This window comes from Rhea pennata, chromosome 3 (genome assembly GCF_028389875.1).
Source record: "Rhea pennata isolate bPtePen1 chromosome 3, bPtePen1.pri, whole genome shotgun sequence".
Taxonomy (NCBI): Eukaryota; Metazoa; Chordata; class Aves; order Rheiformes; family Rheidae; genus Rhea; species Rhea pennata.
Window position 1 is genome coordinate 1,953,315 of NC_084665.1, and position 27,319 is coordinate 1,980,633.

At 37.9% G+C, this 27,319-nt stretch overlaps 1 protein-coding gene across 4 annotated transcripts in view; it reads left to right on the plus strand.

Annotated features, from left to right (window-relative positions):
• Positions 1–1,959: 1,959 nt before the first annotated feature.
• The window catches only part of KIZ (kizuna centrosomal protein), a 71,942-nt gene continuing 46,582 nt past the window's right edge, over positions 1,960–27,319 (plus strand). For 2 of the 4 annotated variants that reach the window (XM_062571343.1, XM_062571346.1), the window contains exons 1-5: positions 1,960–2,085; positions 8,363–8,425; positions 10,397–10,553; positions 16,028–16,114; positions 25,338–25,965. In XM_062571343.1, the coding sequence (XP_062427327.1) occupies positions 1,991–2,085; positions 8,363–8,425; positions 10,397–10,553; positions 16,028–16,114; positions 25,338–25,965 (1,030 nt within the window). In that variant the 5' untranslated portion in view covers positions 1,960–1,990. Of the gene's footprint in view, positions 2,086–8,360; positions 8,447–10,396; positions 10,554–16,027; positions 16,115–25,337; positions 25,966–27,319 lie in introns of those variants that run through there. The other 2 variants (XM_062571344.1, XM_062571345.1) reach the window with 2 other exon arrangements.

The following is a 27,319-nucleotide window of genomic DNA, read 5'->3' on the forward strand; positions in this document are numbered from 1 at the left end:
CATACAGAAGAACTTGTAAGAGAATACGAACTGACTATTGACATCTCTGATGTTGACCTGTGATACAGGAAGCATTGAAATCACTGAAGAAGTTGGTGTAATTTCAATCTGCTGGGCACAGCTTTGTAAAATCCGAAGACTTCTTTCACTATTTTAGCTTGATGTTTTAATTGAGAGAAGCTCAAATTTTTTTCATGCATTTTTAAAAATAATAGCAATTTCTGGACAGCTTTTTGGAGATGTGAAATCATGCTGTAACAGAGGTCTAAATAACATGTATTTCTTTCAATAAATAGAAGAGTGAGAAAGAACAGTACATCTTTTATTATAAACACATTTTATGAGAATTCAATAATAAAAGGCTCCCAAAGCTTCACATCCTTCACATATGTATCTTCTTGAATATATAAGCTTTTACACGGGCCTTCCATAGCTTATTGAGCCGTTTATTTATAGTGGATACATAAACGATAAGCAAGACAGCAGCTATAGTTATTTAAGTGATAGAAGCTAATTTTGAGACTGTTAAGTCCTGCTAAATCAATTCAGGAACGGTTGTTAGTATAGATTTAAATTTGGTTATCTGAGTTTGAGACTGAAGGTATTGAAGACCACTGGGACCACTGCCAAAGAACATCAGAACTCAACAGAAGAGCCCTGATCTGCAGGCAGGGGCTATTACTGCTGGCGCTGGAAACCTCATGTTGATACTCTCAAGTCTCGTGAAACCGCACAGCTGAAATGCAGCTCCCTTCCAGGGCTTGAGCGATGCCCTCAGCCACATTGCTGTTACCTTGCCAGGAAAACTGATGCTTTCCTGTTGTAGTTGTTGGATAGAAGTTCCAATGCGGGTAACTGCAATGCTGATCTTAGAATAATTGTATACCGATTACTAATTATGCTTAAACATTTTACAGCTATCTGCAGCTTTGTTTGTTGACACGGCATTTCTTTTGCTCAGATTTGAATTTAAGCAGCTTGTGGTAGGTGACTTTTTTTTTTTTTTTTTGGTGGAATGGGAATATAAGCACTAATTTGGCAACTTAGTTGGAAAGGGATCTAAGTTTTTACCTGAAAATGAAAATATGCCTATTCATTTTTTTGCTTCTTTTGCCAGCTGCAGATTTATACACAGGATCTGTGAGGGCTGACCAGCACTCACTGCAGGTGGTGCAGCTTTTTCTATTGACCAGTAGGTCTTGGATGAGGACATTAATGAGCTTTGCCAACTAGACAAACTGGCAGTTGAAAGAAGGAAGAATTGAGGATTTTCTTTCTTTCTCTCTCTCTCTTTTTTTTTTTTTTGAGAGATATTTGATTTCCGTATAAATGAAGGGAAAAAAACTTGTTTTTTCTGATTTTTCTGAAAACTGTAGTGTGCACAGTAAACACCTGTAAAACACGTTGTTAAAGGGAGCACAAGCAAGGTTCCTACACAGTTCCCTACATATCAAGATTTTAGATTCACTAAGACTTAGGTAGTTCGCTCGATTTTCTGTATTATCAATTTTGGAAATTCCCTGTCTCCTTCATCCCCACTGCTCCCGTAATTCACGCGTTGATACCAATACTGTGTTTGGGCAACGCGGTGGCCCCCGTAGCTCCCGATTACTTGTGGCATTAATACCCGGGCGCCGGCAAGGGCAGAGGTTCCTGCTCCCCTTCTTCCTGAGGGGGGACGTGGATGCCTGCCCAGGCCACGCAGCAGAGAAGCCTGGGAGGGGGCCCAGCTCTCCTAAAGGGAGATTGGACTGTAAGCGGCAACTATTTTAACAGCTCTAATAACAATTAAGATATTCGATGAAATTATGCTAAATTAGCGGATTAAGACGTCATTCAGTGACACACGCCCTAAACCGCCACCGCCTCCTGCGTCTCCACGGCAACGCCCGCGCGCGGCCGGCGGGAGGCGCGCGCGGCGCTGGCTTCCGGGGCGGGCGCGGAGCATGACGGGAGCCGTCGCTTAGGCCACCGGAGTAAACAGGGCGGCATGAGCGGGCCCTGCGGGCCGCGGCCGCCGGCGGCTCCCGGCCCCGGCCCCGGCCCCACCGCCTTGGACGGGCTTCTGCGGCGCCTCCGCGACAGGTGAGGCGACTGCGGGCCGCCACCTTCCTCCCTCGCTGGCGGGCGCGGCCACGGCGGCCCCCGGATCGCCGCTCGCAGTGGGAAAGCTTTTGTTTTCGGTTTTGTTTGGGGTGGGGGGGGCTACGGCGCCGGTAAGTGCTAAAGGGGTGGCGGGCTGGTTGCCGCGGGCGAAGGCGTGAAGTTTAATTAACTGGAGAGAGTTAAATTGATACGCGAGCTGCTCACCGCATCTTACAATCCACGCGTTTGTGGTTTTTTCTTTTTTTTTTTTCCTTTTTTTTTTTTTTTTTTTTTTTTTTTGACAACAACAAAAAAACTTTCAGCCAAGGGCGTGTTTGGGGAGGGGGATGAGGAGAGGCATAGCAATAGCACTACGCACTTACATTTTCGCTGTTTCGGCTGCATGGCTCCTTGCTTAGCGTACCGTGTAAATCCTGAAAGTTGTAGGACTCTTGATTATCCGAGCTGTTGTCTGGGAGCAGTTTTTAAGTAAGCAACTAGTGGAGCTGCTGCTCTTTTGGAGGTGGCTGTGTGATAAATGCACACGTACACGTGATTTCTCTCTACAGATGTAAAAATATGAATTATTAATAATGAAAAGGGACTTTCAGATGTTTCAGTCTGTGGATGCTTCAATGGGATCTGATTTTTCAGGAAGAAAGCAAGCATCACAAGTGATGATGCAAGGCTTTCCTAAGCTGCTCTGGACCGAGTTATTTCAAAAAATTGGTCACTTTTCTGGAGTTGGATACAATTAATGATGATCTCAAGATGTTACTTACTGGAATAACCACAGTAGTTGGTGTCCATATGTCATTCTTGATTGATTACTGTTATTTAACAAGTAGCTACAATGTAATATTTGCAAAAGAGACAGAGTTAATTAGCATTTTTTTTCTGCCCAGAAATCATTCAAGATATACTGTTAAGAGGTTGCCTTTTAAGCTGTACCTGTTTTCTGGCTAATAGAGTAGCTTCCCCCTGCCTCCCCCCACCCCCCCCCCCCAAAAAAAAAAACATATTGGATATACCAAATTACAACTTAATAATTCAACACCCCTCACAATCTAAACCTTGCATCTAGATAGCGTTTTGGCCAAAGTGCCTTGTATATACCCTAGGTCCTAGATAGAAAAGGTAGTTTATCTAAACTGTGGTATTAGGAAATAAAGGGGGAGGGCAGATCAAAGCGTTATAGTGGTCTAGACTGCATGTTGCTTTGAGCTATTTGTGTGCAGATATTGCTTCTGTTAGGAGCAGAAGAGATGCACACTTTTGTGTAAAGGAGAGGATTTATGTATTTTGGGCTAGTCTTTGTGTGTAACATTAAAATGGAGCAGTGTCCTAAATTTTAAACAGTTTATTAGATTAAAATACTTTGAGTTGCTTTTTGGCATAATCCTTTTAAAGTCAGTGAGTCTTCTTACAGGAGGAAAACTTAAGGATAGATGCACGAACTGCACAGTTCTAGTATGACTCTAAGTGTACAAGCTTGCGTACAAAACAAATTACTGACTCTGGTGAGAAGCATCTCTGAGAGTTTGACCTTATATCATTAAATCTCTGGAAAAAGAGCAATGGAAGGAAAACTTTGTTTTTCATCACTTCTTTTTCAAACATTTGATGATTGAAAATCTAATGTAATTTAATCTCTTTATGCCTTGAACAGTAGAAAAGCTACTACTTCAAATGTAAATGTGGAAGTTCTAATATAGACTGGTAAAACACTAGTACTGGGGGAAAAAAAGCATTGCCTATTGGAAAGTTGCTTTTAATGCCTTTGTTTCATATGGAATAACCTACTTACCTGTTTTCTCTCCTGTATGTCATTCTTGATTTATTACTGTTATTTAACAAGCAGCTACAATGTAAAATTTGCGAAAGAGGTAGAGCAAGTTAGGCTCCTTAAATTACCTTTTAGAAATCATGTGTTTAGAAACCAATTTTGTTTATTTTTAAATAGAATTTAGTTTATCCAAACAAACTTTGTGTTTGGCTAGTTCCCGCTTAAAGATGATTGTATTGACTTTTTTTTTTTCCCCAGTGAGTCACCTCACCCTTGGCTGCCCTGTGGTAGCTGAGAGCATGTGTGCTCCTGGTCTGTTGTTGTGTAACATTGGTTCCAGCTGTGGAATAAGTCAAGCCATTGTATTTCCCGCTGCCCTGCTGTAGGGATTTGCATGTGCATAGCTACTGTGATTCAGTTGATGACATCTTTTTTATAAAAAATACTGGACTGACCGTATTCTGAAATCTAGGTCTGAAGTGATCTGCAAAGTGGGACTTTGGCATATAAAGGCTGCAATAGATAAATAAATGATCTATATCTGTTGACTCTTGTTAGTTGAACTATTCAGTCATTCGTTAACAGGATATTAAAATTGATAACTTCATTCTGGCTTAGAAAACAAATAACATAATGTTTATTATAGCCTTTCATCTGAGGCAATTAGAGGAGGCTTTTGAGTATTTTAAACTGCAGATGTGCATTCCAGGGGTTGTTTTGGAATCTAGCCTAAAATCCTAAGGGGACTAAATGCCTACACTGTATTGCAAAAATCTCACTGGATTGTAAAGTACATACTTAGATGCCAAAATACTGCTAACGTAGAATGTAAGACTAAAAATGTTATCCTTAGATTTTCAGTTCTACTTTCTGATTTCATGAATGCAACGTTTTGTTTCGATTAGCAAATACTTATGTTTGAAGTCTTTAGCGGCAACCAATAATTTGTGATATTTACTCTTAAGTAGCAAATAATGATCTTGCAAGATAAAGAGTGTTTTTAAGATTTTATGCATTCCTTATCCCAGAACTTTGAAGTAAAGGTGGAGGGAGGGAAACAGCCATGAACCAGTTATTTTGTTTGGTTTGTTGGCCTTGCTGTGGAAGGGAAAAGCAGGAAGGGTGATTCCTTTCACATAACAATAAATCCTGGTGGTAGTGTTGGCTCTGTGTTACCTTCTCTGGCTGTTTCTCCACTCCTTGATATCCAGGTAGTGTTTGGATCATTTTTGCTTGATAATCATTTATCTTCTTCTCCCCCTCCCCCCCTTCCCGGTCAAAATCTCCTCTTTTAGAGGATTGTCACCAGATGGTGTAACTTAAACCAGCTTTTAGAGATTGAGGACAGAGAGTGTAGAGTAGAAGGGAGTTGTCACTTTTGCTTCCCCTAGCACTCGTACCTGTACTTTTCTTTATTTGGACCATGAGCACGTGCAAGTACCTTTTAAAGCTGTGATAATAATTAGAATTTCTCTGTGTGGCACACTTATGCTGTTTATGCTTTTAAAAATGAAAGAAAACATGTATTTGTACTTCTTGGTGTTGACCAAGAGCGATACTTGCACCAGACTGGAAGTTGCATATTGCTATTGCAAGACTGGGAAAGGCTGCCTTTGGGAAAGGTGCTGCAGAGGCAGTTGCCTATTCAGAATTTCTCAGATAAAGTGATACCTTTTATCTAAACAATCTTTATGTAAAATATAAAGCCTTTTATTAAATCACCGGAGTATTTTAGTTTTCCTGAATTCCACCTTAGAAATTCTACATTGGTCTAATTTCATGTCACCTGTTTTTAAGACCTGAAGTACCCAACAGCTGTTTCATTCCTGATTGCATTCCTGCTTTCAGTTTTTAATTTGACCTGAGCAAATAATGAGACACCACTGTAGAAGCCATGTATGCAAGAGCTTGAATATGATGGATGATGCTGCTGCTCAGTTATGTCCTCCACCTGTCTCTTGGTGAACTAGAAGAGAACTCTTGTGAATTTTCCTTTGCATTTGTTTTTGTAAGTCTTTTCTTTAAATACATACGTTTTGAAATGCTTGAGCAATTGGCCACTAGATATTAAGCTTATGATAAGCAAACAATGTGGAGTGCCTTAAGACTTGTGCAAAACTATAACTGTATCTTAAATGTAGCAAATTATGATATAAAATACAGCCAATGAAGCCTGACATAATCCTTGTACTTTGTCTGGTCCAGATGTAAAAATTACTGCATGCATAGGTCTCTGCAGCCAGGTCAGTGGTATCAGTGTTGTGTGCAGAATTTTGGAGAATAAGGTTTTGGGTGCCTAATAAGTTAAATGGGGTGGAGAGTTTACGCTCTGTTTTATACAGAATTGACCATGTTATGATTACTCAGCACTTAATCTTCAATGATTGCTGGTGAGGACAGCAATGTTTTTGAGAGGTGTGGGTGGTGAAGTCAATAATTTATGTAGCTAACTGCTGTACTTAACATTGTGACTAACTTTGCAATTAGCTTTGCTTTTCAAACAGCGAGACCACATGCTTCATGCTAAGAGCGGTTTGCAGTAAACGCATAAGAATATTGAAGTCTTGAATAGAGAATGTAAAATGCATAGGATTATCATTTTCAGAAATATTAGCTGATATCAGTCATATACGTTTCTAAAGGACACTAGTGGACAGACCTGTTCTCATTCATCCAGGGGAGCAGAAGTTGGCTGCGGAAGGTTTCGAGAATAGTACTTCTTTAGGAGTTAAGTGGTGAGATAGTTAGGTGGCTTTTTTTTTTGAGTCTACTGTCCCTTTTCCTCTTTCAGAAAGCTGCTATGTGTTGTTCTGAAGAAAAATTCCTACCCATCTGGTTGGGAAACCAACTGTTTGTTTACATGTTGGTGTGTGCTTTTGTGCTGTGTCCACTTATCTAAGGTGATTCAACGCTGTAACTGGTTAATCAAGTAATCTTGTCTTTTTGGCCAAAGTCTTATATGATACATACTAGCATGGTTGGAGCAGTCTCTGTCCAACTTCCAGACTACCAAGTTAGATGCAACTTAGCTTTCAACAGTTGATAAGAGTTAGTGTAGAAAAGTGACCACAAAAATAACATTTCATGCTGTTATTGAAAAATTGCTTTGTGTCCAAGTGTTTCACTGCTTTATATGTACTTACCTCAACAGGGTATCATCACAGTAGTACTGTTGTTCTTGCATTATGGATGGGGAACTGAAGCACAAAAGGGCTTGGTATCTCAAAAATACTCAAGCATCTTAGTCCTGCTGGTTTAAATAGGAGGTGAGGGATCAAATACAGATCAATGCCCGAGTGAAATGCCAGAGGCTAGAGAGAGCTTGTAGCTGAGCAGGGAACTTAATTCTGCCCTCGAATTCCAAACTAATGTTCTCCTTCTCTACAGACTGAAGATTGCCTGAAAATTAGCCATCTGGATCCTTAGAAATTCTTCACTATGTTATCTTTGCCCCTTTTTTTTTTAAGGAAAGGTTTTTACTGACTGACTGCATCATTTTAGCATAACGCAAAACTGTGCGAACAGAGAAAAGTTGTAGGCAGGAAGACTTTTTTTTTTTAGTTAAAACAGGAAGTATCCTTTTAGTGGAGTGCCCCCCCCCCCAAATCTCTCTACTGCAGCAAGCCTAATTTCTGCCACTTGGGCTAAGAAACTGTGCTAGAAACTTGCCAGTACTTAGGCAAGTGAACAAAACAGTCTTGCTTGCCTTCAGGTCATTCGTTGGACAGACCTCTATTCCAAAACACCATAGGCTTTACCTTAACTGTTTTAGGTATTCATAATAATGGTATTCAAATACTGAGTGGCCATTATCTGATTTTTTTTTTTTTTTTTTGTATTACTTTGTTTTCAACCTCAAGAAGACTTACTTAGATAGTACCTGAATATGTAAGTATCTGTCAGAACTTAACTACAGGCTAAGAGTATCGTACCTATAGGTATGCTTAAGTTTAAAGCATGAGAATGAGATACATTTTCTATTATCTTCAAGTTATTTATTTAGTAAGTTGAAAAAAAAATCCTAGATTGAAAGTGGCCTGCTGTGTGACTTGGGTGAGGGGGAACAAACTCATGAACTGCCAGTATCTCAGGGCTTAGAGTGCTTCCTGGGGCTACTGGAGAAGGGGCTTGAAACTGGAACTTAATTTGGGCAGAAATACAGGCTTCTTGACTATGCTGGTGAGTGTTTGTGCAGGTATATACATGTTTATGTATCTTTTCCCTTGTTCCTCTTCATTTACAACAGCCTAGTCCTTGTTTCAATGAGGAGCAAAGCAAGATGTAGAAACTTAGAGTTTTTTTTTTTGGTGAAACTTATTTTTCTGATAAGTTTGACTGATGGATCAGTTTATAAGACTACCAGTGTGTAGCAAAAATGTGCTCTTTGTTCTAAAAAGATTTTTTTGCTTGCAAAATGCTTTTTCTTGCACTTTGATAAAGTACATTATAGAAAAAATTATATCTCACTGTATGTTATTTGTTTTCTTCCAGTGAAACCAAAAGGCTGGAATTAGAAAGTGAACTGATTGAGTACAGAAAATCTGATGCGTACACGTAAGACTACTACAAAACTTCGTATGAATTATTTTATTTTAGTTCCAAAGATTTAAGTATAATGTGATACTTTTAGAATGGTATCTTGATCTTTTTATAACAGTAATTTGATATTCACATCTCAAGTATTATGTAAGGTTCTTGTCTCTACCTTACTCTGTATAAATACTGCAAATTTTTTTAGTAATGACTAATACATTGTTTGGTTTTGTGCGACTTTTACAAAATCACTGTAGCATAGTTCATGCTAGAAAGTCGTACAGTCCTAGGATTTTAAGACTTCTAGACTTCATAGAGGTGTTCTAGGTTCTGGTCCTGCTCCCTGGATTATTTCTGCATTATTTGTTTAATGTAAATTGCAAATACAGTTTGTCCTAAAATAGAGGCCTGAAATAAAGATTCCCATTCTGGCTGTATATTTTAGCTAATTGTGGCTATATATTTTAGGTAGAGAGATTCCCGTGTTTGCATTCTCTGGCCCTCTGGGTATTGTTGTGAATAACATGCACTAGGTTATAAGAACTGCTGCTGTTACTTTATTGAGATAGACTAAACCAATTGAAATTGCAGCCAGTTCCCAAATTACATATTAAATGTAACACGGTATGGTGCTCTCTTTTCTTATGAGCTGTTCTTGTGCTTGTCTCAAAGCTGAATCTTGAAATTTGTGCCCCAAATGATTAAGGAAGGAGAGGAGCAGATTCCAGAACTGTTCCAGATTTTTTTTCCATCAAAAAAATTGTAGCCCTCCTACATCTTGTGATAGATCAGAGCTTCCTCAAGCTTTAGAAGACCTGAACCATAAAGCTGTAGTTTTTAAAAGAAAATAATGTGAGCCTTTTGTAGTTCTTTGAAACAATGGTTGCAGAAGTCCGCATTCAGGAGGAGGATCTGGACTGTAATTTCTGCATGGTTAAAAGTTTCTTAGGCCATTAAAGACATCTAGAGTCCAGAGAAAAACAGAATTTTAAGCTATTTCAGGCATTCTTTTCTAGTATTTCTTTCCCTAAATGTAGCTGGTAAAGCTTATCAAAGTTATTCAATCCCTTGAAGTAACTAAGAGAGTTTGGTGCTTTGAGGACCAAATCCCTTAGGAACTTCTTTTCTTAAACAGGGCCTTTATATGAAAAAAATCATCATGTGTATTTAGGAAAAAAAGTCTAAACAGGTGAAGAAATATACACATTTACTTTCCTTTCTATTTGATCTGTTTTAATAAAATGTGTTTTGAGCTGGAGTTTCTCTGAAAATTTTGATAACTTGGGGGATTTAGTTTGCGATTTTGCAGCTGATTTAAGCTGACTTATAGGCAGATTGAGACCAAAAGAGATGAACCTCATCCTATCTGCCCCTGGTTCACATTTTCTCTTTGTTGGCACTAATATTCGTGTGGCTGCCCTATAATCAGATAAGACAACTGATTTGGCTGAAAAAGAATCTCTTGGGTGAGTGTGAACTAGTTTAGGTGTTTTTTCAGCTGAATTGCTCTTGGCCTGATTTGCCATGTCAGTGCATAATGGATAGTATTGGCACAAAAGAAAGAAAGGCAGGCTTTGAGTGAGATGCTCCTTTTGGTGGCAGCATGGATTTAGGTTGGCTTAAAGCAGTTGTGAAATCACAGCCTTAGTATCACAATTTGTTTGTCTCAAAAAATACTATTTTTCCTAAATATACTTATCACATTAATTCAAAATGAAATGTCTAAAGTACAACCCATTTAAAAACAAATTTTCAAGACGTTATTACTATGCTTATCCTCCTGAACACCAAAAATCAGGTTTAAGCTATATGGTAGTAATATCCTGTAAGGTGTATAATGTGGCCTTTGGCAGATGTGCAGGACATAGGTGTCTATTCGTTTTCAATGTGTGTGTGAATCTTACATGAAGATTAGAATATAACTGAAAAAACAGATTCCTGTACTTGTTTTATTTTATGCTCTTTAAATGCAATTTATTTTTCCCCCCGTAGAGCGAAACTAAAATACATGAAGCTGAAAAAGTACTTGAAAGAAATAGATGAACGGCAAAAAATGGCAGTTCTGCGAAACCAGACATTTTTAAAGGAATTCAACCAATTTGAAGCTCATATGAAAACTTCAAGTTCAGAGATAATTCGGAAGATGGAAGTAATTTTTTTTAAAGACTCTCTTAGAATAGCGTTTACTATTACAATGATTGCTAAATTGGTTTTGCCCATGTATTATGCACATCATGTCTTGATCATATGTTCTGGAGTGCTTAAAGGCTTAATGTTTGGGAGTTTGAGACAAACCCTGGCCCTGCTAGTAAGTGACCTAACGGATCCAGCTGTAACTGCGTAGGTAGTAACGCTTCACAGAACTACTCTACATTTAGTCTACAGTAGAGTGCAATGTGCTTTTGAGTCCCCTGGAAGCAAGGGAGAGCTGGGATCAAAATCTGTGGAACTGGATTGTGTCATGTTTGCAGTTATAGTGGTGACATGATAGAAGAACAGTATCTAAGTGATGACAAGAAGGTGATGACAAGAAGATGATGCAAGTTTTAAGTTTTTCTAAAAACTTATTTATAGATTTATATTTTAGCGAAATGTTTATTATTTAAAAAATCCTAATAAGTTTCGCAGAAGTAGTTTCAGGATGATAGTAGTTACTGTTGCCCTAGTCTTATTGTCACTATCTCCATCAATGAAGGAAGAGTTAGGTAACTCATGTTAACAAGTATTTGTTGTGTTTAAGCTGTCTGGACTGAAGCAGAGCTAAAACGAAGTCACGGTCAATTCAGTCACTAAACTGTTAACTGGCAATACTTTAACAATGGTAACAGAGAAGACTACTTTCTCTGGTGTATACTGCTCAGATCTTTGCTCTTGATAATATTTTTGTGCATATACATATACTTCCAGAATTGATCAAAATTTTACACTTTCCTGTTGAGCTAGTGAAGTAATGCCCAAGAAATGTCTCATCACCTTGTATACTTAGTTGTGCAAGAAAACTGATGTGATAGAAATGGGTAAATGTCAAATGGCCATGTCAAATGGAACCAATGCCCAGCAGAGTATGTGCTTCCTGCTTTCTTATTTGTAATGCTGTTGGTATCAGAGAAGATAACAAACATATTTCTTTGCTTTCTTCACTCATAGCCATGACTGCTATTATCTCAAAAGTTGATGTTTGTCAAGGCATTCAGGAAACTGAATGTTAACAGTTAATCTACTGGGATGAAATGTTATGGAAGAAGCTAATGCATACCTGTTTGTTTTTATTTTTAAATGACTAATTTGTTTAAAAATTACTGTGATAGAAAACATGAATGGTCATTCCACTTTGAAAGAAAGATTAAAACTATGCTCTTGAGGACAGTGACCTTTCAACAGTTATATTAACCACCTATGCTCTTAATATTGCGTCTGTTAGTTTCAGTTGTTCTGGTCAGCGATTCTGATTATAGAAACAGTTATCACGAAGTGAACTAAATTCTGAAGTGTTTTCTCTTCAGAGGACTGTATTTGTCTCCTGATAAGTCCCTACTGGAATCTGTCTCCGCATGATGGCTAGAACTGAAATGAAGTGGGGGCTCTTGCATGTCCCTTATGTAGTAAATGTACCTGGAGCTTTTAGAATAGTATGGTAATAAAAAGCAAAAAAGTTTGTGGAAGTAAAATTAACATTTATGGTAATTACTGTAATATCAGCTACTGTTAGGTCTGAATTGCCATGATTTTTTCATTGTTAAGTAAAATTCGATGATTCCTCTTTGCTTGCTTATCTTTCAGCCCCTCTTATTTGCAAATGTGAATAGACTTTTGGCTTTTCTTTTCTTAGTCCTGTTAGAGTGACTGGCTTCAGTCCTTCCATTATGGTTTTGGATCAATAATACTACTTATAGACTGAATACTTATATTTTTATTGCTTTTTATTTATTTATTTATTAGTAATTAGCACAAATAAGAAGAAACTTCCGTAATAGTAAAGAGCTTTCTGCATGTCTTTTAAGTGTTTAAAACAAACTTGATCAGGATCCATATTACAGGTTTTATTATGGAAAGGATATTTTCTGATCATGACTCAAGACTTTCTATTTAATAGGCTACTGTGAGAAGCAGTCCTGCTTTGAGGGTTTTGAATCATATTACTAATCATATATTATCTTCCTTTTCACTGAAGAACAATTTGGGGTGCTGCAAAGTAATACAGACTGGTAATGAGCTCAGATTTTAAAAAATTAATTCTGTGATATCTATTCATGCCATAAACACAGGGAGTCAGAACTTGAGGGAGCAAAAGATCAGTGTTTTACTGGAAGGGAGAAGTGTTTATCTGCTTTATAAGAGAAGTAGCATTCTTCATTTCCTCCAGGCAAGTGTTTTGAGAGAAGGAAACAAATTAGTTGAGGTATCTTAAGCCTCTACTATGTAGTTTTGATTCAATACTTACCTTTTTGTTTGGTTATCTAGAATTCAGTTGTGGTGTTTCTTATTTCTCTGAAATGCACTTTGAATTAAAACAGGAACAACATTATTTGAGTGTACTATTTTCCCTCTTCGCTGTTCTATTCAGGGACATCATATACAGCTTGGTCTGAGATAGCAACACTTTGATCTTTTTCAAAAGAAGGTTTCTGGAACCTGAACACAGGCATAATTAGACAATGTCAACAGGTAGCAATACTCTTGGGTGACAATAATACAGGACTGAAAGAAAGATGTGAGGGACAGAGGCTGTAGGATTAGGGGCAGGAGGTGCTCAGATACAGCAGGTCTATGAAGAGAAATATGTAAACATTTCTGAAGAAAGGCAAGAGGAGGAAAGAATCAGACTGCAGCAGGGACGGGGGAGAGAAGAGAAAAGTGCAAATGATGTAGAAGAGTGTTTTTTTCTTTCTTTTTTTTTTTTTAAAGAGCCTTTCTTTACAATTTTTTTTGGAAACTTTTCTCATAATATGCTCTGGAAACACTGCCCTAAGAGGCGTTATTAGAGCTTAATCCAAAGTAGGGATGTAGAAGCTACAATATGCATTGTGGTGTTTTTTTCTTCTCTAGTGTCAGTTTTAGCTTTTGCTACCTGCATCAGAGTAAAGGGCGATAAATCCTTTGTATGCAGTTCTTTAATTAGAAAAGTTTACTCACATCCGTTGATGGGAAAAAATGTATGACTCGAAATGTGAACCTTTGCATCCCTTCTAAAAATCTTTTAAATCCTTATAACTCTATTGATATTAATGTTTAACTGTCTCATTTTTTTCGAATCCTCAAAGTTTGCAACAATATAAGGTGACAGCTAGTCCTGTGGAGTAATGTTTTCAAATTAGTTGTCTTTGATTTCTTTGAAAATCCCTTTGTTTTTGTATTATAAAGAAGAATAACTAGCTGGCTTCAAACTGCTCTCCCCATGCTAGTCATAACTTAAAGGAAGGCAGGATTAATATATTTCATTCAGCTTAAAGGAAATAGCCCCAGTCTTTGCTCTGATCATACAGGAGTTTTTTATGCCTATAATAGTTCTTAATGCCTCTTCTGGAATGCCCTTTGAATCATTTTCGAGATGGAGTGATGAGAATTGTTCATGCTGATTAGCACTCCCTTGAGATACCAATACGTTTGTACTTAATTTCTTCTTTGGAAAGTTGCTTTTGTGTTGTCATTGACTTCAGTTTATGAAGTAGCTTATTTTAGGGAGGGCTCTAGTAGCTGATCTGCCTGTATGCTGAATTCTTCAGAAGTAAGGAAGCTCTTGGAAAAGGAGTGGTAGTTCATTTCCACTTTAATAAATCAGTCAGCTGGCTAACATCCCATGTCTGCATACCCATCTTAATAAAATCCTTTCCCAGCTAGTGGCTGGTAATTTTAAGCCTGTCAGGTCTGGTGACTTCTGTAGATCATTTTTTCCTTGCCTTTTTTTGCTTAGCACTATCAGCTGTTTTTTGGGGAGCTTGCTGGGTTTGAATGCCTAGTGTGACTAGGTATGTGGCTTGCCTGCCCTGTGCGATGGGAAGTGCGGCAGTGTGACCCAGGAGCTAAAAGAGGGGCAGGTGAGACTTACGTCTAAGGCTGTAGGTGTTCTCCGCTCTTGTTCTTAATTCAGCTTAGTAATGTATAGTTCAGAGTCTGTGCTGGGGTTTGGGGCATGGGGCTGAGTTCTGGATTTTTTTTCTCCCCCTTTTTTTTAAAGGGAAAGGATATGCTGATTTTTTTTTCCCTCTTGATGTTTTTAGGGGTTTCCTTGAGTAACCTTTATGCATGCCTGTTTGACTTTCCCTCTAAGCCAGACAGTCATAGTGTGTTGGTATGAGTCACAACTGCGCTCTAGGTTGATCTGCATGCAGTGTTTTCCTTCATTATTTTCGTTTTGATGTTTCTATGCCATGCATTTTATTTTTACTGGGTTAGGTTAACTTTTTCTGAGCTGTTGAACAAAGAACAGATTACAGACCCTTCATGTTACATTTATGAAAAGCCCACTTGTTTTGGATTACGTGAGTTAAAGACAATCTGATCATTTCATTTATCATGAAAGTACACAAACAGATCATTACTATTTTCTCCATTTTTGTTAGAGAGTATATCTTTTAGGAGTGCTTTGTAATAACGATGTGCAAAAATTTTTACATAGCTATAACTGATAAAACCTCTTTTGTTTCTGAATGATTCACTTTTTTTTCCCAATGTTTGTGTGTCTGCAGTTAGTTCAGTAATTGTTGGGAATGTAAGAAAAATCACTTAAACTTTTTGGGGAAGATCAGAGCGTTATATCTGAATTTATTTTGAGCACTAGTAAAATTCTTGTGGCTTGTTTTTGTTTCTTAAAAACTAACTTTTTAAAATTTTATGAACCAGTTCTATTACCTGGAAAATACTAGACTTTCTTGAATATGCTATTGGAGTGAAGCACAGAGCTGTTCAAGTTAATTGTTTAAAGATTTATTTTCATGCGTATTATCTGATGCAGAATAGTTATAGAAGTGCATTTGTTCAGGACCAGTGTAACTTATTATTGGGGTTTATAATTACTAACAAACAGGATTAATTATAGGTACTGCATATGCTTGGATTTTAAGCAGTAGTCCTACCATGCGTTACATTCGGTCAATTAAACAATGTGGGGGAGGTGAAGATGTTCTGTGGGTTTGTTTGTTAGTAACTAGAGCAAGTTGCCTTTCATGCTGTGTTGCTCTTGATAACATCTGCCATATATTTCTCCTTAGAATAGCTCGGAGAGTTTTAAGATGAGGTGTGTAAAACAGAAACAAATCATAACACTCATTTCCTCACAGAGCAGTTGAGTTGTTGTCTGGGTGCAGCAAAAATAATTCGACGTTACAAAAACAAATTGTGTTTAAATAAATCTGAGTCAATAAGTTGTTACTACTTTGTAGGCTTCTAAGTTAGATGATAGAATAAATACATATGAAAAGGCTGCAGAAGGTTGTGTATAAGCCACATAGCTTGTTCAGGGAAACAGGAAGAATAAGGAGAAACGAGGACTCTGGCTTTTTAAACAGAGACAAAGTGAAAACTGATGCTTGGCGTTGTGTTTGAAAGTGCACAACTTGTACAGTAATATTTGATTTGTGTTTGTTCTGGGCTTTGATTTTATGTAATGGATTTGTTCATATTTAGGTACAGTATGGAAGAGAAATTAAAAGTGTGTTATTGCTCCAAGGGAGTAGCTTGCCGGCACAAGATGATGAAGAATGCAGTAAGAAGGTAATGCTAAATAAGTTTGGGGGGGAGGGGGAATGCATGATTTACTACACTGAGATTCTTTCCTCTGTGGTACTCTATTAAGAGCGAAATGTTGTTAAGCAAAATCTTTAGGTGGAGAGTTTTATTCTGGCAGTTGTACTACGTTGTTTATAAACCTGAGTGAAGTAGAATAACCTGGAGAAATATTGCCATTCTTTCAAAGAACTAGAATTTAAAAAAGGAGGAAAAGAAGCCTACATGTTTATAGTCATCTTTGTTGGATTTTATAATTTTGTGCTGAATAACATAAAAATGGTGTGGGCCTAGGAGAAAATATTCTTGATGAATGATATTTAAAAAAAAATGCACAAATGGATCCATATGTTGTATTTCTAATTTTGTACATTTTGACCTTTTTCCTCAGAAGAAGCAAAAGAGATCGCATATCTAAGTAACAGACAAAAAGACTGACAAGGAATACTTAGAATATATTCTGCTATATATCTGCAGTAATGCAGACTTCTAATCCCTCCTCCTATCTCCATATAAATGATACAGTTCAAGACCATAGCTGTTTTCTTTACTAAAAGCAGTAAAGCTCTTTTAGATGAAATGTCTAAAAACATCTTGTAATAACTTGGAGCATGCTGGCAAGAGTAGTCACTTGTGACTATGTGTGAAACCCCCTCAGCTAGTCGATATTGTAATAAGCAAAAATGGTAGCATCACTCCATTATTCGGAAAAGCCAACAGCATGCTTGTCCCTTAGGCTACAGCATTCATTAAGGAAAGCTTACTGGGCTGAAAGCTGGAAACAGATGATAACGGGATATGATTTTCATATTTAATGCATTCCTTGGAAGAGTATGTGTGCTGCAGATTGATAGAAGAATCAACTGCTACTTTACTAAAAGACTTTCTAGTTTGCCCTATAGCTACCGATGGAATCATTCAGCCAAGAAATTAACTTTTTCTCCTTTTACCTGCTTTATATATCTGCTAAGCAGGCTGCCTGGCTGCCAGTAAATGTTATTATGCAGTTAAATGTTTGGTATTTAAGACTCTTATCAGAAAAGAAACAGAGGCCACACTATTTTGTTTTTATAGTAGGAGGAAGGTTTTCGTTTTTCTTTCTTCAGTGCATTAGCGGTTGTTAATCTGAGTTTCTAGGAAGTTTTTTCCCCCCATAGATTAAAAAGTTAAAAACCTTGTATTTAGAGTATTCTTTAAACTGTAATATACAACGCAAGGAACCTTAGCAGTCTTGCCCTCTATAAGCAGATCTCCAGCAATTTGTGTAAATTAAAAACATAATTCACATACGTGAAAAGATGAATTTAGTTTTGAATACTGAATTCTTTTAATTAAAGCGGTTTGTGTGGGAGATGCAGTTTTTAACATGTAGAAAAGTTGTTTTTACATAAATACTAGAACATTAAAGGTTCACAGTATGACTTAGGTTTTAAAAAAGGTTAAAATGGTTTGGACAAGCCAAGAACTTGTTATGTAACCAAACGTATCACTTTATAATTACAGCTTGATTGGGAAGTCTTTCCTTTTCTGTCCCTTTTCTTTCTTGTCATCTTCCTTAAATACAAAGATACTGCACTAAACTGTATCCTCTTGCGTTGTGCTAGGTTATACCCAGTGTAACCTGGGTATATTAGCACAGTTTAAAAACAAATACCCCTTTGGGATACATGATACTATTTTGACTGAAGTAAGTCCATTCTGAAAAAGTAACTGGAGAATTAAAGCTACCCGGTGAGTGGCCTATCAGTGTATATATCCCGTATCTTGGATCTTGTTTTGTTACTCAAGTTCTTTTAGACTAATCTTGTCTGCTCCCCACCAACTTCAGCTCAGTTGAAATCAGCTTAAGTTTATGTTAAAAAAATACAACGTTTGCTCTTTAATGTGATAGTGAACAAGTAGTAGCAAGCACAGGCTATTAGCAGAATGGCTAGAAAGAAGGGCTTTTGGAGTGAGAGTGGTTGACCATCAGCATGATCCTCCCTTAGTGGTTGATCTATGGATCTGTGATTTCTGCGTAGAAATCTCTCACGGGAGAACTGTGTGAGAGGCAATAATCTTCAGCAGGTAGTGTGCAGCAGTAACAGCAAGGTAGCTACACCGAGGCATTTCACAGTGGCACTAAATCCGTGTTTGGTTTTCCCCTTTACCAATTGCCTCTTAATTCCTTGTAAGAACTAATTGCTACTCTTTAGAAGAGAAGCAAATGAAGTAGTATATCCAGGGTACAAATCATCATAGCTTATAACTATTTTATTTAACAGCACTGTTATAATCGTTGCTTCTAGATTAGTTAGGATGCCAGTGATCATATGATAATGTTGTCAGTGATGCTTGATCTTACATTCGTCCCTGATTTCTGTGGGAAATTTTGCTGGCTTGTTTTAAGACGTAAGTCAGGTCAGTGTTTCTTGAAACATTATTTTTGAGAGTTGTGAAGGATTTTGTTGCGATTAAATTAGTATGTATTTGTCTCAGTTTTGTAATTTTATGTGAATAAATTTCACTGTTGGGGAAGGCAGGTGAATATTAATTGAGGAAGCAACTGCATAGAAGTTGCTTACTGTAACGTATACAATTAGCCTGGTACATGCTGCTCGAGAACCCTTAAAACATAAAGGGAAAGGGGCTAAAATGTATTTGTGTGTAGTAGTTCTGTCACAGCAAGCACATTTAGATACAGACAATTCACAAAATAGATTATATTTTGTATGCCTTTGGAGATAGGGAAAAGCATTAATTTCCAGACTTTGTACTGCGAGGGAGTGTGATTTGTCTGCCTGCTAATGTACAAGTTTACCTCCTTTCTCTACACACCCGATATGCAGTTGCCTGAGTTGTATTATGTTATAGATAACTTAACTGTTGTATTTAACATACTTGAACTTCTCCCATGGTATCTGGAAGATGTTATTCTTTTGGAAATCTGTGCTGGTCTCTTCAGACTGCCTTTTTTTTGGCTAGTTTTTGCTCTTAAAATAAACGAGACAAAGCTCTTCATTAGACCATCAGAGGATTTACTTGTGGTAAAGTCTCTTATCAGGATGTTAAGAGAGATTCCCTGTATCTAAGTCAAACTGCAAACTTTTGAGTAGGGGGACTTCCTCAGTGTCTCTTACCTCCAGGAGACAGAAGCTCCAGAGCAGAGCTTAGTTAAATTTTGACAGGTCTGTGTTCACTCAGAAGACATTAGGCAAAGGATTGTCCCTCACCTGGGATAACCACTCTAGTCGGATTTTTTCTTTTTTTTCCTGCAGTTCAGATTCAAATAAGTATTGAGTGGGAATAAGGAAGAAGGAAAGGAGTTTGGTTATTTGATAAGATTCCCCCCGACAACAGTTACTGAAGGTTTTAGACATGGACTTCTGTAATTTAAGAATGGGTGGTCATCGACTGTAGAGATCAGTCTTTTTTGGAAAGAAGAATCTTCCATGTTTTGTGGAGTATGGGAGGAAGTCCTTCAAGGACTTTGATCCTCTCTATAGGTTTTGAGGAAACTGAACGAGAGGAAAAATGTAAACACATGCCTCTTTTTCTCTTTGGCCTGGATGTTCCTTGTGCTAGCTGAAGTAAAATAATTTTGAAACCATGATGGTGTCTGTCTTAGTTTGCATCAAATGTTGTTCCTGGTGAAGCAAGCCATTCACTAAGTGTGCCAACAGGGAAAGTCCCTTTGCAAGGAACTTGCTGGTGATACAAATAGCTTAAAGCTGTAAGCAATAGGTTTAGAGGGATTGGGGTAGAAGGGCAGTGACACTTACTGTTACGAAAAGGCAATAACTCTGGTCCCAAGAAATGTTCATCTTGCAAAAGCCCAGAAAGATAAGAAAAAAAATACATGGATCTATGCCTTCAGTAGCAACCTAGTAAGTATTCAGAAGGAGAGAAGTTTGAGGGCTGTGGAAAAATTAAAATATAAGACTCAATTCTTTTTTTAGATGGTCTTCAGTGTTCAGTCTTTGAGGATGAAGTGTAAATTGATTGTCTTCTATACTGTAATTTAGTTTTTTGTTTTTTACACAGTGGCTTGAAAGATTGTGGAGTGGAAGATTGGAGAGAAGCAGTTGTTCCTTTAAAGTTATCATTGTAGGATTCATTATCAGGCATGAGTACTCTGTTAGAAAATGTACTTCTCTAAGGATAGTTATAAGTCAATTTGAAGTATGCTTCCTTGTACTACTGAAGACATTCTAGCCATAATATCCAAGTGGTCTGGAAACAATGTTGAAAGTGCCTTTCTGATAGCACTTAGGGAATGAGCTCCTTGTTTACATTTCCCAGCAGCCTCTAACTACTGTTGCATTTTATTGCTGTCAGACTAGAGTTAGATGCTTAGTATCAATTATCATGTAGTATCTGGAAGTCATAGTAGTAAGTTGTTCCTACATAGCCTGAAGTGTCAGAATGGAGGAGGTACTTTGAAAGAGCATTTCTAGTTCTTTCTATGTCTGTTTCTTTATGGAGAGAGAGAGAAGTATAAGCTTACAAACGTGGATCTGACCCATGTGCTTCTTCAGACTTTCAGGAGTCACAACGATAGATTATTATTTTTTTTTCCCCCTCAGCTTGCTATGTGGTAGCATTGATGTAATGTGCTAGTTCCTAACTGTCTCTTTGACCATTGAAAGTTTCGTATAAATTACTCTTGCAGGCCCTGGTGCTTTTTCACCTGATAAGTGTGCCAAGCAGCACTCCTAGTAGAAAAAGCACCAGCATAATGAGCATTTTAAAGAGTAATCTGGAACTTAAGAGGAGTGCTGGTTAGAGGCTATATATAGAACTTCATTTACTTACTGGTGCAGTGACAGTGACTCCAAGTATTCCATTACTAACTGACCCTGCAGCAGGGCAGGTGTTTCATTACAATGCCAAACTTCAAGTATGCGTGGCTCCACAATTCTGCTCTGATTGTCAACTTGGTGCTGAGTTAATTAATCCAGACCCCCTCTACAGATATCTATCCCCATCAAGGTTGATAGTAAGATGCATAATATCTCTAGTGAGTGATCATTTATATTAGAGACAAAGAAGGAGGATAAAGGTTAGAACTGTTTTTCTGGAGGTGGTCACTATACCTCTGCCCATGAAATGCTGTTGTGAATGTCTAGTCCTTCTCTGAGCTATTGTATACGTATACTTAAGGCTCTCAAATGTTCTGGGACTCCCTAAGTTTGGAAGTCGTATCCCTGAACAGTGTTCCTCTAGAAGACTATAGTTCTCCTTAGATAGGACTTGGAGTGTCAAGCTTTTGGAGTCCAGTGTGATGGTAGCTCTATTTTATAAGTTAGAGGTCCTATATTGAAGAGGTCCTTGGCTGAAATGGCTGCGTAATTTGGGGTTCTGAAACCTTTGTGCAATGAAGTTTGCTTTCTTCAGCTTTGAAGCATTTTCTTGAAATCTTTTGACCTCGGGCTTAGGCAACTTGGGAATGCCATGTGTATTAGGGAAATTGGAAATAAGGTACTTCTCGAGAGCACTTGTGAATGGCAAAGCATCTTTCTCTGAGAAAAGGGCATCAGCAGGAGAGAATAAAGCCTTGCATCTGTAAGACAAATTTCAGTTTCAGCTGTCATACGTTCTGTCTGGTATGGATGAAACCTCATAGTTTCAGAGCCTTAGGACATAAACAGAATGTGAATTGATGTATCAGCAAAGACAATGAAGTGAATGTAAGAGTCACTTCTGTTCTCTAGATGCTCAGAAAACCAAATATTCTTCAGCTGCCTCGTTACTATAGTACTGCATATTAATGCATACCTAGGGTTCATATCTAGCACAGCTGAACTTCCAGGATGCAGAGCATTCATGCTATGTAACAGAACTTCATTCATGCTGGTAAATCTTCTTGTTGCCATCTTTCCACAAAACATTCATTGGAAATTGATGCTATCTTACGGGTGGCTGAAGAGAAATTTTGGCTGGGGTGTGTTTTCAGGTGGTTCATCTAACCCAGTGTTAGTCTACTGCCAGAGAGAGACTGGACCCCTTTATATAAATTCCGATTGAAGGGATATTTTTTTTCTTGTCTTTGTTCTTGTTAAAATACTTCAATAATAATTTTAAATAAATTGTTTTTGTTAGTGGAGGAGCAAGAGAGAAGTCCCCACATGTTCTTCCCTTTCCACAACCACAAAGAGGACTTATATATATAAGGATATTGTGTGCAGAGATTTCACTCAAAGCTGAGATGACATGAAATTCAATAACAAATAATTTTGTTCACTGTTTTAGATAGAGCATCTACATCTGTCTGTATTTTTTAATTTTTGATAGTTAGCAACTGTACATTGACCAAACTTATCTGTTGTGTACTAGTCCTAGAGTGCAGAAGTGATGAAGAGAGAATTTTTGCAATCAAAAAGGAGCTTGTTGGAGATGTATTTTCTGCTCTAACTCTGCTGAGGAGCTTGTTGTACCTGATTGAATTGTTTATTCTAGAATACTAAGCTCAGGAGCTCCTAAATTCATAATAAACTTATTAAATACATATAAAAGTAGCAAGCCTGAGACCCCAAAATAATAAGGAGGAACCAAAGAGCAATGCTGATGGAATAAACTGTGAACTTACTCCAAAGTAATAAACCTTGACTTTTTCTTAAAATTTAGTGGATTTTTTTTTGTTCTGCTGCTGCTTTTTAGTCTGTTTTTTAGTAAAACTTGGTCACAGATTGGACACAGTGCCTTTGTTTCTTTAAGGTTAAACTTAACAGTTGGCTCTGGTAGAAAGAGGTCAGTCAATGACAAAAGAGATGTTGAGGTGAAAGTAAACTATTATGCTGTGATCTGGAGCAAAAAAAAAGTTACTGTAAGTCATGCTTAGTGTAAATAGTAGTGTTAAGATAACTTAATTTTGACTTTGCATAAACTGACAGTGACCTTTTAGTAGTAGTAGCCTCTCTTAATTTTTTTTAAGCATGCAAAGCAAAAAGCAAAGATTAAAATACTGGATTTGGAGGGTAACTAGTTATTGGAACTATATTTTAATGCAAGTTCAATAAATATAGTTCTCAAAGGAAAAAGTGCCATTTAAAATGTTTCCACTTAGTGCCTGAAATAGTCTTATGAAAAATATGATTTCATCTACTGGGGGGTTTTTAGCTCAGGAGTTGCTCCTCCTGTGTAGTGTGATTTAGCAGACAATAGAGAGAAGAGCAGAAAACAGACAATGAATAAAGTGTTTTTGCCTCATTCATACTTGCTTTGTTGACATGCTGGGAGCAAAGCTTGATATGCAGATAAGTCACATGTTTCAAACTCTGGCAATCCTTCCTTGTCTTGTTGCCTTCCAAAGAAGACCTATTTCTACCATATTGCATGCTAAGGAACTTTTGCTAATGCTGATCAGAGGAAGCTGCCTCTTCTGTGCAAACATTAGTACTGCCAACTGTTACAGGTGCCTTTTAAGTAGTGGAGAGTATGCTGGTAGCCTGGGGAAGTATCTTGTGGTATTGGCTGCTGCTGTGGTAACGGTATCCTGGTTTTAGAGAATGAGAAATAGGATGTCTTGTTTGTTATATGTTTCACTACTGGTGTTATCTCTGACAAGACACAGGTGAAAATAAATTTACTTGAAAGCATGAGTTTGTATGAGAAAGATATTAGAAAAAAATCTAAGATGCATTAATAAAACTTAGCTCGGCTAAGAAACCATACTGTTGATCCAGCATCCTGCCTAGCTTGTAAGACTGGCTATGGCTAGTCAGCCTCCACACTTGCCTTTGAGGAGACTGGCATGCTCTAGAGAATGTTTCAAAAGTACTTTTCTCATTCCTTTATTCAAAGGGGCTTTTGTAGCAGCTGCTTTGAGCAACCTTTTCCTTCCACTCTTCTCATGGACATTGGAGTATTTCAATGCAAGGGAAGGGGCAGGCATCTTTCTCCTTTACCCTCTGCTCAAGACTATTTTTAGCTTATGTATTCTTAGCTTGGGGATATGCAGTGTGTAAGTCACAGATTACCAATGATATACAAAGTAATGTGCAAATAGACGGTAATAGTTCTAGTAAAGTTAATAACAAAAAATTTTCACTGATTACTATTAGTAGAGCTATTTATCTTGCTCTGTTGGAAGGTTTTAAAAACCTTTTACAGAAATCAAATTTTAAAACTTCATTTTCTTGCAGGAATTAATTACAGTTTAAATTAGTTTAAGTCCTTCTTGTACTTCAGTCTATTTTACTGTAGCTGGGGGTGCAGTGAAATTTTGCCACTGGTTGTTTTGGCTCACAAAGCTTCAGTTGAGGCCACAGTCCCTCTTTTTTTTTTTTTTTTTTAGACTGCTTTGCTTTAGAGGAGTTTTCTTCCCCATCCCAAATATCTGCCAATATCAAATTAACCCTACGTGTACAAGCGGAAACACTGAAATATATGGTAGCAGTGCGGAAGATGTTTGTCTACATGTAGCTTCACGTCTTAAAAGGAATGCTTTAAGTGTTTGCATAATTCCTTGTAGTGCTGTGATGTTGTAGAGACTATTCCTACTCATTTCTATTGCCTAACTGATAAGTAGAGAGACTGCCTGAGAACAAAGTTGAATTGAGGAAATGTGGAAATACATAGCTGCAAATACTAGGCTTGCAGTCCTGAAGGATGTTGATTTCCAGACTATTTTATCAAGCAGCTTTCATAAACACTTGAAAACATGAGGAAATGGGTGGTAAGGCTTGTAAATTTATGGTCTTTCTTTCTTTAAAACCACGGGAAGAATTGATTGCCCAGATTATTAAGCTATTAGCATTGCTAGAAGCAGTGTTTGAAATGAAGGCTAAGCAGAAGTCCCAGTGCAGACTCTGCTAGCAATTGAAGCTGCTTCTTGTAAAATTGTAGTTACCAGGTTTATCATCTTATGTTAGTATTATCCATTTCTAAGAATTTTTTTGCAAGTCTTTTTGAAACAACACACACAAAGTGATGAGGTAATGATTGCCTTTTATCAGGTGTTGAGAGACTCCACATTTAATGGTTTCCTGAAATAGCTAGCACTTATCAAAAAAAAAAAAAAAAGAAAAGAAAACTTACGTTTTGCAGAAATAGGGCTATTTGCTCTTTCTATCGCTTTTAAAGCAAATGGACAGAGTCTATTGTAAGAACCAAAAGAAAAATAAAGAGAACATTTAATGATTTCTCTTTAGAAATCAACACAGAATTTCTAAGCGATTACATTTACTTTTTTTTTTTTAACCATCTTCAACATGTATTTTTTTTTTTTCAGGTGCCGCTGGTTGCAAGACAGGCAGGCATTAACACTGGGACAGCCATGTCAAGAGGATTGTATCATCCAGCAACGATCTTTATGGGCCGCCAAATGTCAGCCATCTCAAGCACTGAAGATTTCAGTATACAGCAGAAATCTTTCCAGCCCACAAAGAGCTTTTCAATTTCTGACCCACATTCATGCAGACAGGCAGCACAGAGCAGTAATGTGACAGACAGCTGTGTAGTACAAACTCATAGTGATATGCAGTGCTTAAATAAGCCTGACAAAATAGATGTGGAGACAGATCTCCAGATGGGTGAGAAAATGCCAGTCACATCCTTTATATCATCTGAGAATGGAAGAACTCACTGCTTAGCAATAGAAAGCAATACAAATAACAGCCGAATTAATTTAGCGGAAAGTGAAAAATCTGCTAAACTCAACCTTCTGACACATCAAAGATTAAGTCCAGAGAGCAGAACCACTGATTTAAAAAGTGACAGTTCTAGCAGATCTGTAAAGGAAGCAGTGACGTCTGAGCACTTTGTAGGAGATGAAGAAAGATCTAAACAGCCAGTTTCCTTGGCATCTACTCCTGAACCAATTGTTTCTGAGAAAGACCATCCACAAGGAAGTTTACCAGGTATGACAGAGGGCGTGCATGCCTGTGAGGGCTTTGTTGTCTCTACTCATCTGTCTGTTTTAGATTGCATGTGTACTCATCGTGATAGAGCCAATAACTCTTCAAATAGTAAGAAAGAAGCCTCTTTCTTACCAGTATGGGTTTTGGAGGAGAGCTATTGAAAGACTTCAGTCAGGTATATTGAACTTTGCAGGAGATGTTTGTGTTTTTTGTGGATGTAGCGTGAAGTCAAGAGAGACAGATTCTGTTCTTGACCTGGCAGCATTAGCAAATCGCTGTTTCTGTTTCCTTTTTCTTCCTTTATGTTACTGTTCAGCATGCAAGCTCTTTGGTTTTGGAGCACTGATTCTTGGTCGACATTTCTGTAACATGGAAAGTATATTGTATGAGTTTGCATTGTGGTGGATAGCTGGAAATGCTGAGGTGAGGTCAATGAAACTCAAGGGCTTGGAGTTGCTACTACTGGTTGTGGCAATGCTACAGTTCTCTGTTCCACATCAGGCTGCTTAGCTGTGGAAAAGATAAAGCTCCTTTGTTCTTTTTCTTTGGATCCCTGCATAAAACCTTTTCCCCTTGACTTTGTATGATTTGTGCAAGTGATTGTAAAGGATCTGTTTCCTGTGTTATGTTGGTAGATCATACAATAGTTGAGGTTGGAAGGGACCTCTGGAGATCTAGTCCAACCCAAGGGACCTCTGGAGATCTAGTCCAACCCACTTGCTTCAGCAGGGTCACCTAGAGCAGGCTGCCCAGGACCCTGTCCAGAATCTCTCCAAGAATGGAGCCTCCATAAGCTCTCTGGGCAGCCTGTTCCAGTGCTTGGTGACTGTCTCAGTAAAAAATTTCCCCTTGTTTTGAATTAGTCTATTATTTGTACATTCTCACAGGATGAAAAATGTGATGACTTAGCTAGCTGAAGTACGTGCCATAGAAATATGTCATGCATCACCAGGGATGAAACTGGTACCTGGATGTGATCTAGCCTAAATAGGAATCTGTTTGCCAGCATTGGTACCACAAAGCAAAGTTTTCCATAAAAGTGAATGGGGATCATGTGAGCAACTTCAACTGCTTGGTACAGCTGGGAGGCAGCTTAGAGTTGGTGGGAAGGCCTCACTCTTCCCTCCTGCTGTCCAAAGTCCTGGAGGACAGCTGGGGCAGTGAATGTGAGCCACTACAATGTGCCTACTGCTACATCGCTGGAGTGTCATGTTTGATAGATACCACCAAAGAGCTGTTCTTTCTTCAAACTAGATACCTTTCCTGAGTGAGGGACAAGAACTGGAATAGGAAGAAGTATGGTAATAATCCTCCAAGTCAGACTGGGAGGACACAAACCCATGGCTACTTTTTT